Source organism: Marmota flaviventris, chromosome 8 (genome assembly GCF_047511675.1).
Source record: "Marmota flaviventris isolate mMarFla1 chromosome 8, mMarFla1.hap1, whole genome shotgun sequence".
NCBI lineage: Eukaryota > Metazoa > Chordata > Mammalia > Rodentia > Sciuridae > Marmota > Marmota flaviventris.
In genome coordinates this window covers 46,764,489-46,780,847 of record NC_092505.1, presented here as the reverse complement: position 1 = coordinate 46,780,847, position 16,359 = coordinate 46,764,489, and the positions used below count along the sequence as shown (strand labels likewise).

The 16,359-nt window shown below is 34.4% G+C and overlaps 1 protein-coding gene across 2 annotated transcripts in view; it reads right to left on the bottom strand.

The window, feature by feature from the left end:
* Positions 1–16,359, bottom strand: part of Il1rap (interleukin 1 receptor accessory protein) — a 132,973-nt gene that overhangs the window by 23,554 nt on the left and 93,060 nt on the right. For both annotated transcript variants that reach the window (XM_071615194.1, XM_071615195.1), the window contains exons 5-8: positions 12,937–13,102; positions 9,918–9,989; positions 7,508–7,634; positions 5,035–5,183 (exon numbers count right to left, since the gene is read on the bottom strand). In XM_071615194.1, the coding sequence (XP_071471295.1) occupies positions 5,035–5,183; positions 7,508–7,634; positions 9,918–9,989; positions 12,937–13,102 (514 nt within the window). The remainder of the gene's footprint in view (positions 1–5,034; positions 5,184–7,507; positions 7,635–9,917; positions 9,990–12,936; positions 13,103–16,359) is intronic.

The following is a 16,359-nucleotide window of genomic DNA, read 5'->3' as shown; positions in this document are numbered from 1 at the left end:
TGAGACAGGAGGATCTCAGGTTTCAAGCCAGCCTCAGCAATGGTAAGGTGCTAAGCAACTCAGTGAGATCCTGTCTCTAAATAAAATACAAAATAGGGCTGGGGATGTGGCTCAGTGGTTGAGTGCCCTTGAGTTCAATCCCTACACCTCCCCCCCGGAAAAAAAAAAAAAAAAAAAACAAAGATACAAATTACAATTAATGCTGGTGAGAATGTGGGGGAAAAGGAACTATACACTATTGGTGGAAATGTAAATTAATACAGCCACTGTAGAAATCAGTGTGGAGGTTCCTCAAGGGGCTAGGAATGGAACCACCATATGAACCAAGCATACCACTCCTTGGTATTCTCTGAAGTCAGCATACTATAGAGAATGTATACATACCCATGTTTATAGCAGCACAATTCACAATAGCCAAATCATGGAACCAGCCTAGGTGTCCATCAACAGATAAAAGAATAAAAACAATGTGATATATACACACAATGGTATTCTATTCAGCCATAAAGAAGAATGGAATTAGTCATTTCAGAAAAATAGATGGAACTAGGAAGCATCATGTTAAGCTTAATAAGCCACACTCAGACAGTCAAGGACTGTTATGTTTTCTGTTTTATGTGGAAGTTAGGGAGGAAACTGAAATGAGAGAGAAGAGGGAAAGGAGAGAGACACTCATGAAAATAGAAGGGAGATCAGTAGAGTGAAAGAATGGGATTGGGGAAGAGAGAGGAAGGCAAGGGGAGTTACTGAAATTGATCAAAATGTTATGTGCTTGTATGACTATGCCACAATGAAACCTACTCTCTGGATAATTGCTATGCATCAATAAAAAATGATAGATTTTTAAAAACTTGAGCCAGAAATAGATACCAATTTTATATACAGGCTATCAGATAATAGCAAAAGAAGCTATTTCTAAATTTTAGTAAAAGGCATTACAAGAGATAAAAATTTAAGTCAATATCCCTCATGAACAAAGACTAAGACAAATCTTTAACATGAATGAATATTTTCACAAAACATTAACAAATCAAGTCTTAGTAATATACAGGGAAAAATCGTGATGATATGGGGATTTATTCAAAGAATGCAAGATTCGATGAAAAATTCAAAACAATCATTATAAATTATCACACTGACAGATTAAAATTAAGAAACCTCATGAATCTCTCAACAGATGGAAATAAAAATTCAACACACTCATTAAGCAAACAAACAATAAAACCTCTCAGCAAACTAAAAATAAAAGGTTACCTTTATGTAGATAAAAGTCATTTACAGTAAAACCTATAGATAACATCATATTTAATATATAATATTGAATGCCTGCCCTCTAAATTTGGGAAAAATGCAAAGACGATCATGTCTCATAATTTACTGATCAATGTATGAGCGGTCCAAAAAAAAGAACTATACACTGCAAAATAATCAAAGGTATAAAGTATGGAAAGGAATACATAAAATTCTTTTTATTTATGGATGACATGATCTTAAGGAGCCAAAACCAAACCAAGCAAACAAGCAAAAGCTTCCTATATAATTAATGAATGTGGGAAGGTCAAAAAATCAAGATCAATCAATTAGTTGGACTTCTGTGTTTTATTATTGAACAATTGTAAAGTAGAATTTGAATATACTGTGAGAACAACACAAAAGTCAAAATATAGAGAGTTAAATTTGATACTATGTGTGCAAAACTCATACACTCAAATACAGAAAAAAAGGCTAAAAGAAATTAATGAAGACAAACATAAAGTAATAGATAAACATCATCTTCAAGATGGGAAAATGCCATATTTTTAAGTGTTCTGTTATCCCCAAATTGGTTTATATGTTTAATACAGTCCAAAACAAAATTCCAGCAAGCTTTTGTATAGATCTTGACAAGCTGATACTAAAATCTATATGAAAACATATGGTCTCTATAATAATCCTTACATATATCTTAAGTTATGTTAATCAAGATGAAGAGGTATTGGACCAAAGAGGCACAGGTTAATAGAACAGAAGAGGAGATACCAAAATAGACCAGCTGTCATTAAGGCAAAGGAATTTTTTGGCCAAGTTACCAAAATAATTCAAGGAAAAAAGGGAAATATTTTCTATATAATAATGATGGAGCAACCAGCTATTTGAACAACAACAACAAAACACTAGACTTTAACATATACCTCACACTATAAAAACGTAATTTGAAATGCATCATAGGCCTAACTACATAAAGAAAAATCTAATTTTTCATGGGAATACAGGACTGTTAATATAGGACAAAGACTGGTAATACAAGACTTAGAAAGTACTAAACATAATAGAAGAAATTCATAAAACAAACTTCATAATTGTTTAAAAAAATTATGTCTATCAAAGAAAAAAGGAATTCATATACTAGGTGAAAATAGTTTCATATTTGACAAATGACTTGTATTGAGAATGTGTTGTTGTGTGTGCACATAGGTGCATGTCCTATAACACATTAGATTAAATAACAAATGACCAAAAAGTGGGCTAAAGATGTCAAAGGACACTTCTTCACAGAAATAACTAGTAAGTAGTGACCTATAAGCTCATAGAAAGTATTTAATGACACTAATCTCTGAGAAGTACAAATGAAAAATGACATCCTACCACTACTCAGTGGTATGGCTAAAATTTTAAGGTTTGACAGGTCCAAAAGTAGTGAAGAAATAGGGCACTTGCATTGTTAGTGGAAGCGGGAATTGATGCCACCTCTTTGGAAATAGATTTGGCAGGTTCTTATAAAATTAAACATACACCATCCGTCAGTCCCCAGCACTTTCCTATTATAAACCAAGTGCACATGTCACATGTTTACATTAGCTCCATCTTCTATAACACTTGGCTTTGGCTGATTGATACAATTATGCTGTCAATAAAACCTATTCTAGATCCAATCCCCTTCCTCTCATCATTTTCATAGAGTACATAGACTGCTTGTTAATGAATCAAAGAAGGATTCATAAATGAAAAGCATGAATGTGAGCTCAGATATCATATCTGAATTCGAGCACTAGCTGGCCCAGAACAGAAGCTAAGTAAAACAAAGCCACCACCCCTCTGGTACCACTGGTGTACAGATCTGAATGGCTCATTGTCTGGCTTTCCTTTCAGGACAGAGCATCTGGTCTGGTGGGTCCACACGTCTTTCACACCCTGATGGTGTCCATGCTACATTCAGAGCAGGGCTTCTATGTTAGGATACCTACTCAAGTGACTATGGTGGGCAGACTTGTCCTTTATTTCTATATAGTTTCTATGCTTTGACAATTACTTATTAATTTATATAACCCTCCATGATTGTTCCCCAGAATACAAGTCTCAGAAAAAAATCCAAATAAAATGCTCCGTAATTAAGAAATATGGAAACATATTTGAAAATATCCTGCCAATAGTAATCCAACCCACTGCAGATATTCATATCAAATGTTATATATTAAAGACTCTATGAGTCCTGAATTAAAATAACTCGATTGATACTGCTTAACCTCACCTATGATATTTATTTGAAAGCCTTTGTCAAGTAACACCTATGAAAGCCTTGTGGAAATAATACTTAAAGCTAACGTTTACTGAGCATTTAATACACAGAAATATACACTAGTACCTGCTTTGAGGACTTTAAAACAACCTGATGAGGTATTGGCACTCATTCGCCTACTTTAAATATTAAGAAATTGAGACTCAGAGAGATTCAGTGACTTTTCAAAGGTCACGGAGTTAAGATGCACAGAAATCACAATCTCAACAGGCTGAAAAGATAATGCATTGCATGATGTAATCCATAATGATTTTTAGTAGTGCTTTCAGGATTTAACATTGAAGAACTGCTAACATCATGTACTTTAGTCTTTAGGCAACTGAGGAGCAGAAGCAATGACTTATCCTGAACAAATCCAGTAAGACTTGAGAGATATACACATTTCAGGCTTTGCCTCTATCTCATGTGTAATGAAGTGTTCAGGTGCATCCCATTTGTTCATTAGTTAAAAAAAAAAAAAAGATTTAGTCCCACTGCAAAATGTAACAATTATAAGCTGTTTTTTTTTATTTTTATTTTCACTTTTATTATGAATATTATAAGCTTTATCAAACAGTAGGATCCAGGATGTTTCTGAATGACCACATTGCATGTGTGATGTGAAGACATCATTTCTTTTCTCTCAACCACTGAGAAATATTCTGAAAGGGATTAATTGTCTGGGATACTGTATTAAGGGAGAGACCCCAAAATAATATTCGACAGCCTGTTTTAGAGCAACAGCTCACACAAGAAGGCTTTATAATTTTTATTTATTATGTAAAAATAGGGTAATATTAACATAGGAATCATTTTTACATTATTTTAAGTTAATTTTTTTTTCATTTTAGCAGTTATAGCTAGTGGTACATTATGAAATCTACTTTAATATTGACAAATAGTATGTAAAATGGTAATTTTAAAATTACATTTTTCTGCAAATGAATACTCTATCCCTTAACTACTTGCACACAATTAGATTTGCTGTTTGTGTTTCATTTTTATAGATAATTCTATGAATTTTCATAGATACCTAATTGTCTTTTTGTTAGGTGATTTATTTAGGAAAATCTCCAAAAGCATTAAGTCATAAGATATGATCAACTTTATGAAACTTGAACTCTGCTATCAATGATTTCTAAAAGTATCATTATAATTCACAAACAACATGTGACTCTACCAATTTTATTACATCCTGGTAGCTATGAATATTTTCTTTATTTTTCACTTTTTATGATGGAATAGGTATAAAACTGAGCCTCATGATTGTATGGATTTTTGGAGCAACAATTTGGGTACAAAGGTACTAACATTAATCAGAAAAAAAATAATTTGAGTATCTTCACAAAGATGGAAATTTTGCTCGAGTTCTCATTCAAACTTTGATTCATTACTATGTGTCAGAGGCCATGCTAGGAGCTCTCAGTGTCTCCCGTTTTCCTATTCACCACTTGTTACATTTGGACTTCACAGATCCATCTGCTGAGTGCATCCATTACCTTTCTGCTTCACCTTGGCTGCTCTGTCAACTTCCCCTTTGGCATTTCTAGCATGACAGACATAGTCGCGCTTGAGATCTTCAGGAGTAACTTTCTTGATGCTCAAAATCTGAGTTCTTGTTTCATCTTCTGTTTTAGTATAACTTACGCTAGACACAAGGAAAAGAAAACCAAAGCATTCGTGAAACTCGGGGGCCATTATGCTCTGTGGATCAGACAAATAAGCACCCACAGAGCCCCTACCCAGGTGAGGGCAGAAAGAATGCTGATGAGCAGTGTTACTTGCAATGCAGTGACCATAAAAGGGAAAGAGCTAGATATCAACAAGCTCTTCACCATCTGCACACTATCCTAATGTCTAGATCAAATCCCAATGCTATCTTCTTGCTAGAGCTTTTTCTTCAAAGCCAACTGTCTCCTTCACTCAAATTTCTGAGGCAGGATGCTGTACTGATTTAGAAAGAATCTTCTGGGATTAAACCTATTTGAGTTTTGATCCAGGTTTTGTCATTTAGTGCTATAAACTTCGGGCAATATGGCTAATCTTTCATGCGGTGTGCTCCAGTTTTGAAATAGGGAGGTAGTAATCCCTACAAGGTGTATTATATGAATTAACTTACTGAAGAATTCTGAGAGCTGATTATATTAATGCTTAAGTATTAAAACAATAATAGCTTAATAAATGTTCGTTGAAGACTATTATCATTATCCTACAGTAGTAGATGCTGTACTTCAGTGACTCCAAAAGCTTGGATTCTGAACAAAGGTAGAATATTTGGATGAAGATACGGAAATCTCATGGTTAAATCCTAACAGATAAAGGGAGGATCTGCTCAGAGCAAGAAAACTTTGTGAAATTAAATATGCTCAAACCTCAGTAAATGAAAGACCAAGTATTTTGGGTCTAAGATCAAGATTTAAAATTGTTTTGTACTCCATTCCTTTAAGAGGAAAAATATGTATCTCCTATAGCAACTGCCATACAGGTTCTCCTTTGGATGAGGCTTACTGTCTGTCAGTCAGGAAAAACTGATTAAGGGTTCTGATTGGTTCAGTCCAAATTTAACTCCCCTGCTATTCTGAGCACTGGGAATGTGTTTCAGTAGCAGCAAGGAGGAACAGGCATGACTTCATTGCTATTCATTCATTATTATTATGAAGATGGGAAACATGATGTTCAGAATTCCTGAAATGATCAATAATAATTCTCCCTTGGAGCCTCTAGCCACATCTTTCATCAATTCCTTCTGAAAAAAAAAAAAAAAAAAAAAAACAGCTCAATTTCAGAAAGCTCCTTTTGTGCCTTTCAATATGCTCTGCTTCTCTAAACTCCAGGCCTTTAAGCAGGATGTTCCTTTTACTAGGAACATTCTTTTCATTTCTTTAACTAGAAAAATTTCTATTCATCCTTCAAATATTGATTTTGGTACTGTATCATCTGAGAAGCATTACATAATCTCCTTAAACTGACTGACTCTCCTATTAAATCCTCCCATAACATCCAATGTATCTCAGTCACTGCATTTATCACATTGTATTGAAAATATTGCTCTATCATTGTTACTCCTACCGTACCTGCTGCGAAGTAGACATTTTATGATTTTTGCACAAAATTTGAATTGACTGTTAGGAGAAAACATAGATTTAGAATTCTAGAAATTCAAGTGGCTTAAGGTCTATTTGCACATAAGTGATAAAGCTTAAGGTCTTGAAACTACTTTGCCACATAGTTGATCAGCTAATCTCATTGCTAGCTGCAGTGAACTAGTTGCTCTTTGGCAATGGTATACTTTATTTACAGAGAAGTCTTCTGTCTTCGATACTTTTTTCTTTTCCATCTCCCTTAAAAATCAGGTAATTTTAAGGGTAAAGTGACCCAGGTTGTTATTTTATGAGTGAGCTATATTGTTACCCATTCACTTTTAAAACAAAACTTCATGAACATTTATTTGTTTATTCAATATTTTCAAAGTAATTATGAAGCATTTGAGGGGGAGAAAGACAGGGTATGCATATTCAAGGCCCTACAAGAGCTATCCCAAAATTATCTGAGGCATAAGTACATGGGCACATACAGGATTGAGAAAAAGAAAACAACTACTTTCATGTATATTCAATCTTATTTTGTAAGCTGTCCATTCATGTAGAATGTACATTCCATCTAATTCCAATTGACATCATAAATGCATGAATCCTGTAGGGCTTAAGAAGCAGTATGGTACATGCTGGCAAACTATGATAAAGATGCCTAGCCTCAGGTTATTCTAAGTCAATTCTTGGGTGACATGTGGTCCATGAATGACAAGTCTAGTATCCTTGCTTTGAGATGTAAGTATTAAATATATGAAAATTTTGCTAAATTTTGTTAGTTATAGGCAAAAATGAGAATTTTTACTTTTATTAACTAATATAATTCAAAGTGCCTTTGACTGATGGACAAAGGTTAATCACCCCTTACATGCCCCCATGATACCTTTCATCAATGGTTATGTCAATAGTGATGTCATCAGGTTTTTTCCCATCAATGGTCCACCAAACCTCATTGTGAGAGTCCTTAATGAATGTAAAAAAGACTCTACAGGGGATGAGTAGCTCCTCTCCTTAAAAAAAAAAAAGAAAGAAAGAAAAGAAAAAAGAAAGAAAGAAAAAAAACAGCAGATAAACTTAATCTGTGTTAATACATCATTTTCAACTTTCACATGACTCCATTGGTCTAATTCTCTAGTGGACTATCTTAATGCAACCTGCCATACTTCATTACAAAAAATAATAATAAAATAGAAGACAAAAATCAATAAAAGAAGGTCAACAGCTTTATTTAAAATTACTAGAATGGCCACATTTAATGCAATGTACATATTCTATAAGTGACATTGTTTATTCAAAAAGGCTTTGGCAATATCTTTTTAGTCTTAAATCTCTATGGACTGCTCCTCTTTTCTGTTATTTCTCTCATAAACAAAGGGTGACCAAGAAAAGACTCCCCAGATCTTTGGTTGTTGTCCAAGGAAGATGGAGAAAATGAAGAGAATTGACCACAAATTCCTCATTTTGAAACACTCAAGATATTGGGGTGCATTCAATAAACTTACAGGCAATTTAAAAATAGAAGTTCCAAAGTATCCTTCTGAGATGGAAAAATGAGATTAGGGAGAACCCCAGACAGAGAGAAGAGTAGTTAACAGTAACAGCAACAGCAATCTACACACTGGAATTTTGCACAAGTAATTGTGCTAAATATTTATACCAATCAAGGTTATTTAATCTTAAGGATATACTCATGTTTTACAGAAGCAAAAACTGAATCTTAGAGACAGTTATAGTGTGGATCTTAAATGTAACACAAATCTCATATGCTAAAGGCTTAGTCCCCAGCTGCAGGCACTTTTGGGAGGTGGTAGAACCTTTAGGAGTTGGAGGCATGCCCTTGAAGGGTACATGGGGACCCCTGCCCTCCCCTTGCTTTCTGGCCATCTTTGGTTTACCACACATTTACCACCAAGATGTTCTACTTTACCACAGGCCTGGAAACAAGAGAGCCAGCTCTCCATGGACTGAAACCTCTGAAACTTAGCCCAAATAAACCAATCCTCCTTTAAAGTTGTTGTTTTAGGTATTATGTCACAGCAACAGAAAACTACCTAACACATAAATGATAAAAGACATTTCTAGGTCAAATTATTTTAAGTATTAGGCCAGAATTTGACCTAAACTGGATTTCCCATCTTAGCTTGCTAAGAAGAATACTCTTTTATGCCTGGATTCCTGGTGAGTTATTAATAGTGACTATTTTCACTCTCAGAAAGTGTCAGGTTTAGAGGATAGGTTATCTGATCACCCTGATTTGTACTTAGGTTGATCTAACTTTGGGATCATATTCTATTCTCCTTTCTGATGTATAGTTCGTATGTCTTTCTCCTCCAGTTTCCTAGATCAATAAAGTGATAAAATGAACATCAAATCCAGAACTGTTTTTGTAAACATGATATTATAAGTAGATGAAACATATTTTAGTGATTAATAGGAATTTACCCTGGCAGTAGGAAGAATGTTCATATTATTATACAAAGCCAAAGCTAATTCTAGGAAATTCAGCTTATTTGAGGTTGGCAGATCCCATAATGTAATCTCTAAATAAGGCAAACAACTTTTGCAAACTCATTTTAATTTTTTTTTTGATATTGCTGTTCTCCATTCATGCTGATCATTGACTGTATTATCTTTAGTACATTTTATTCACATTCTCTTTCATATTGCATACAGAATGAATTTATTATAAATGATACTATATAGAAAATGTTAAAGTTTTTCTATAGTTTTCTATTCACTTAACTTGGGAAATGTTGAGTAAGAAGAACATAAATTATTTCTTATTTAGACAGTTATCAGCAGTTTTTTTTTTTTCCAGCATGAAAAATTATAAAAATAGGAGAGCAAGAGAGCCATAGTAAACATTCTGTGGTGTTCTGAATCTAGGTGTATTAGCTCTATCGATTTAGACCTATGAGAGCCACGATCCTGTATCCAAGTTTCATCCTCTGCCCTTTTTAGAGTGGAGCAGAAGCTTGAAGGATGTCCTATGTTCTTGTTACATCCTCAGTAAGTCAAAGCCTTGTGCAAAGTCAAGTTTGCATCACACAAAAATCACCAATCAGCAGCGGAAAACTGCTAGCAGAAGAAGGGAGCAGATGCTGAGAGAGAAGCAAAGATTCCCCGAGCTGCCCTTGAGATCAGTGAAGTAGGTGATCCCCAGAACTGCCAACATTTCAGTTCAAATTCATGTATTTATGTATAGTAGTCCTTATTGTCTTGTACTAAAGTTTCCTTTTATTTTTTGTAATTAAGAGAATCTCAGTGAATTTTAGAGGCATAGCTATAATTACCTGGTTCTTTCTCATAGACCACACGATCATTGGGTGAATAGATCTGGGGGGGTAGTGCATCTGTTGGAGAGCCTGTGATGGACGGAAAATAAAATAAAGAAAAAAAAAAGAGAGATAGTATTAAATCCTGCAGCCTTATTCCAAAATCTGTGAAGCCTTTCCAATTTTCCTGGTACAATTTTTCAATTCTTAAGAAGGCATATAGTTTTGGTCTAATATGAACTCAATTACTACATTTCATTTAAAACAAGCAAAGTGTAACATAATAGGTAATATGTATTTGGTCTCTGTTACCAATTCCTGATACAGCATTCCTAAAACCTTTGTAATATTTTAGTGTTTATAGGTAATATGAGCATCATTTGTCTTTGTCTCCAGTTATTTGATGTAAGTCCCCAGTACCTGACCCAAGAACTTGTAAGACTCTTGGTGTATTTGGAGTGAGATATATTTTTGAATGTTAGTGTGATGACTCATGGTGTAAGTCTTTAGATAACTTCAGAGCAAGAGATATTCCCAGCCAAGATTAAAAAGCTAAAACTTTCAGCCCCAATTCCCAACGTGCAGGAAGAAGACAAGGGCTGGAGATTGAATAAATCACTGATGGCCAATGATTAAGTCAATCATGTCTATATAATGAAACCTGCATAAAATCCCTAAGCAGTGAGGTTTGGAGAGCCTCCTAGTTAGTAAATACATCCATACGTGAGGTTGGAAAGTAGATGGTATACTCCAATACCATGGAGACAGAAGCTCCTTCGCTCAGGATCCTTCAAATCTTGCCCTATATATGTCTTTACCTGCTGTTCATTTGAATCCTTTTAAATAAACTAGTAAATATAAGTAAAGTGATCACTGTGAGCCATTACATAAGATCACGGAACCAGAGGAGGACATTGTGGGAATCCTCAGTGTGTAAGCAAGTAGGACTCTAGCATGGGGGACTTGGGGACACACTGCTCGAAACTGGCTTCTGATGAGGGACTGAGGCAGTTCTGAGGGACTGAACCTTAACCTGTGGGGTCTGTCCTAGCTCCAAGTAGTTAGTATCAAACAGAATTAAATTGTAGGAAGCACAGATGGTGTCCACAGAGAATTGGAGAACTGCTTGGTGTGGAAAACTCACATGTTTGGTCACAGAAGTGTTGCCAATAGAAACAGGTTTTCCTTTACAAAGAAACAAATACACATATTGAGTTTCCTCCGTATTTCAGGATACAAGGTTTAAACAGTGTTCTTGACTTCTGAGGCTTACATGAGATACGTTTCCATACTACATTACAATTAACTGCTTTTACATCTTTATGATTTCTTCTCTATATATTTCCTTTTCTTTTTGAAATGCCAAATTAATTTTAGATAAAAAATATGTCATGATAGTAGTATATATTTTCAATTTGTAATCCATGATTATTAGTTATGGTTATTATCTAAATATTTCTCCTCAAAATGCTCAGTGTCTAACATAGGACCTAGTTAAATATAAATATAATATGAATGCAGAGATCAGCAGAAATTTTTAAAAAAATTAATGATAGCCCATATGTCTAAGTAATAATGAGATATCAGATAAATGTTGAGAGTACATAAATGTTGGGAGTACTACTTTTTATAATAATCTATATTCATAAGTTGAAAGAAAACTACCTTGGAGGTGGTTTTAAGGGTCAAAGATTCAGTGGCCACATCCTGGCCATGTCACATTCTAGCTCTATGAAGACAAATTTTTATTAATCTTTGAAAGCAAGTTTTCCTTAACTAAGGATAAATAAAACTTACCTCAGAGTTTCAGTTTGAGGAATAAATTTAAAAATATAAATTAAGTAATCTCCTAGTGATATATAATAAATATTCAATGTTTTGCAGTTTTAAAAAATGAATTTGTGTTGCTTCAATGTTCAGAACCACTTCACCCCTCTAGGTCAAATTTTATATCTATAAATCAGGATGACTAAATACACCTGTTCCCAACTTTCTAAAAACTGACACATTGAAGTACATGTATTAGAAACAACTGCTGAGATGAATATATGCTTAGATAATTAATTCATTTAACTTCTAAAATCCTCTCATGCTGGACTGTAAATTTAGTCTTCCTTTTTGTCCTGAATTAATCCCAACCTCAGAATTATTTCAAAAGTAAACAAAGAAGAAGTGATTAAAAAATTATTTCATTTGAATTTTACTTGCACTTTGTTAAAACCTTTTTTTTTTTTCTAATTTACAGTGAATCTGGTGTCAGACTAACAGACAAATCCCTGAGCACTGACCTGCATTTAGAATTACTTGTTCCACTTAATGGAGTATCAAAACAGGTCACTTCCAGTTACTGGGACTCAGTGTTTCCCTCTAATACGCCATCATTTTGAGCACAGCAGAGATGGTGGTATTTAGGGCTTAACCCCAAAAGCCACATGATACTAGTTATCTTGATCTCTGGGTTTGATAGGAGTCTTGACTCTGTCTAGGATCATCCATTTTTTCCCCCTATTTCTTACCAACTATTCTCTCAGTGCAAAATAATGGTTGAACACTGCTAGCTAATACCTACGGCAACCAATAACAACAGAAATTTCAATACATAGAAAGACATAGTTTACTTAATTCAAGTAAAATACTTTTTTGATGATAAAATTAATACCATTCAGTAAGTCGCCACTGCTTGCCTGGAACTGCACATATATATGCTATTTCTAATATTCTCAGTTATTTGGAGAGCTAGGTAGTCCTAGAGTATAGATTAGGAGACTGAAATCTTCACCAAAACCAAGTCATGTCGCTATAAAGTAGAGGTGATATAATTTAAACACCAATCTATCTAGTACACTTTCATTCCCATGTGTTTTACTTCATTCACTCACATATTCAGTCAACCAACAATTATTGGATTACTTACAATACACACAGAACTGCAGTAGTGAACAAAAGAAGTCTTTTATTTGTTAAATGTAATAAATAATTAATAACCAAAATATGATTATTGCATTTGTCATGTGTACTCAACACAAGTCATGCTTACCTACCACCTTTACAGTCAGAGACCTGGTGAGATGGAAGGTACGCCCATTTTCTGGATACGTGACAACACATGTGTAATTCCCATTATTTGAAATAAAGGGAATGAGAAAGCTCAAGTTCATGCCTCCAGGTAATACATTAATAAAATTCTGTATTTTATAACAACCCTAGAAGAAGAAAAGATGTAACTCGTTAGATACATGCATAGAAAACAAATGAACACAAATGCTCTCATATCTAAATTTGCACAGAGCATTCAAATATCTATGCAGCACTTTTTACAAAACTGTTTTAGTCAAGTATCTGGATGATGTTTCTGCAGAGAACATGTGGAATAAATGTCCTTAACATTTCTGCAAAAGAGAAATGAAAATACTAAACTGAGATATGATTTCAAAAGCATAGGCTTCCTATCTCAGAACCCACCATTCAAATTCTCATAGTCTCATGTTTATAGTGAAGCAGGGTTAAGGTTTTTAAAAAATGACTAAGAAAACTTGAGCGACTGCAAGTCCTGCTTAAGAGAACAAGTATAATGTTCTATAGTTTTTCAGTGATTATATTAACTCAGGAATCAAGCCATTGTTATCTGATAAACTAGGCTCCAATTTAAGATGTCTGATTTTGGCATTCTTGGTAACCCTGTAGAATTGCTACATCAGTCATTGCTACTCTTTTATCCAATTTTCACAATTGACCATCATAGACTCCTGAATCCAAAAACCAAAGCTTTTTTCATCAGCCTTATCTAAGAGTTTATTTCTGCTCCTAACTCATATTTTCATATGAGTTGATAGTTAAATGTTGAGATTATACTAACTCAAGTCCTGCTTTCTATCTCTCCATCTCGATATATATATATGACAACACATGTGTAATTCCCATTATTTGAAATAAAGGGAATGAGAAAGCTCAAGTTCATGCCTCCAGGTATATATATATATATAATCTTTAAAAAATGACTAAGAAAACTTGAGCAACTGCAATATTATATATATATAATTGAAAAATATATTTTATATATATATATATATATATATATATATATATATATATATATATATATATATATAATTGAAAAACATCCATATATCCTCTGTGGCAGAAATACATGATGAATATTTACTTTTCAAAAAACTTTATTTTTCTTTTAAGCATCAATGATTCATGAATGGTAAAAACGATTAGGTAATCTCTAAGGAACTTTAGATCTTTACATGCTGACAATCTGTTACTGGTGTGTGTGCTCAGTTTCCTGGCCTCACATATTTGATTCTTGTATGCTTGAGGTTTTCTTTCTTCAATTCCTGGAGCATGTATTTTGAAATATGGCAATTTCCCTAAGAGGCACATTTTGCAATTCTGTGCTACAGGAAATGTGTCTTTTAAGGACAGCCCTGAACTTTTGCTTCATGGAGAAGGTCATCAAGAGGAGGCTGATGCTGTCTGTTCAGGTTAACTTTTCACACTGCAGCTTCTCCTGTTTGACTAAGCACTGCTCCTGGACACTTGTCACGTCAGCAGAAGATTTTAGTACCCTGAGGTTACACACAAAGTATAAAGCCACAAAGAACCACACTCTGATAACGAGTTTATGTCAGATTGGGTTTAAACGCTACTGGATTTTTGTGGCACCTTTCATTTAAACAGTTCAAAGATATTTTTCTCTCTCATTTGTTAGCTTAGCTGTTCTTAAATTCCTGTGAAGTAGACACATCAGACTGAATATGCTCCAGTTTCACAGAGAGGAAAAAATGAGACAGACAGATAAAGAGATCTCAGAGATAGCACAGTACAGAGCTGAAACCTAGTTCCACACAGCTGAAAAAGGTCTTTCACTGGTTTCTTAACTAAGAATGAGCAACTCTCCCCAGCAGTGAGTTGATGCTATAAAGAATATACTGAAACACGCATTTAACATGCACTGTATTATCTAATTCTTTTTCAAAAAAAGTTAGCAGTGTCCTTATCCCTACTTTATGGATGAGGAAATGGAGTCTATAAGTTATGACAGTCAGTGTCATAGCAGTAGGTAGTGTGAAAATTGGATCTATTTGTTTCAGTTGTAAACTCAAATTTATCTGTTTCAAAGCCATTGCTTTTAATCCCACCTGATACTTGTGTCCTCACTTCATACAGTGGCCCTGCACTTATTCTATGCCTGGGGTCAGCCCCAGTGTTAATAGTTTGATTGGCTCTATCACTTTAATCAGGCTGGTTCCTGCAATTAGTGATAAACTAAAAAAGCAGACTTTTTCAGGATAAAAAGTCAAGCATTATATATGAACTTGTCAATAGCATTTTGTTGGTGGAGTACTGGGGACCAAACTCAAGAGCAACCTGCCACTGAGATACATCTTCAATCCCTTTTTAAAATCGATCAACCAACCAACTTCCTTCCTTCCTTTCTCTTTTTTAAGACAGTATCTTGCAAAGTTGGTGATGCTGGCCTCCAACTTGCAATCCTCCTGCCTCAGCCTCCCGACGTGTTAGAATTACAGGCACACACTACCACACGAGACCCTCAACAGCATTGTACAAGGAGGTGGTGAAAGGAACATTTTATAGCTGTTTTAAAGCTATAACATCTACAGAAATTTAAGAATATAAATGAATAAATGTGTGTATGTGTGGTGGGGGGGATGTCAAGACATTATTAAATTATAAATGCAAATGAACTTCAGCCTGTAGTGTCTGGTGAATTCTTTTTCTTACAAGTAGCTCCATTTCTAGCACATACTCCTAAGACACACAGATGTTTTTGAACATAGAAATAAATCCTGAAAAACAAAATTCTGCAAATTTTATAATGATTTCAGAAATCAGAAGAAAATGGACATGAACAAAGAGTTGGATATTCAAAGAATACAAAACATACTTCCATATTTCCAAAAGCAAGAAATGAATTAATGGCAAGTGAATTTCTTCAATGAAGCAAATACTTAGCTAACTAGAAGATAAAGTCCTCCTAATTGACCCATCAGTTCCTCATTCTGCACCCAAAAGAGAGAAGTGCAATAGAAGAGCAACTTTTCAACCACATAACATTTGCTGTAATAACAAACCACAACATACAGGTAAAGAAGAGCACAGGAAATGACTCTGAGATCCTTGGACGGAAATGAAGCGTATGGGGAGAGGAAGGCTGTGATCAAGGGAATGTCACAGTGAAGTAAGTGTTTCCATTCAAGAAACCACAACACACAAAGAATGCACAAAAAAAATGTTAAAAACATGTCTCCTAACTCACAGAGATTCATAACTTACCGGTATTCATAAGACAATGGAAAGCACAAAGAGGCAGGGAGTACCTGAAGACCAAATTTAAAACACTGAAAAAAAAAAAAAAACATAATGGAGAGGGAAGACTTAGGCTGGTTCTTAAAGGATAAGTAGTATATTAATAGCTACTGGAAGATGGGAA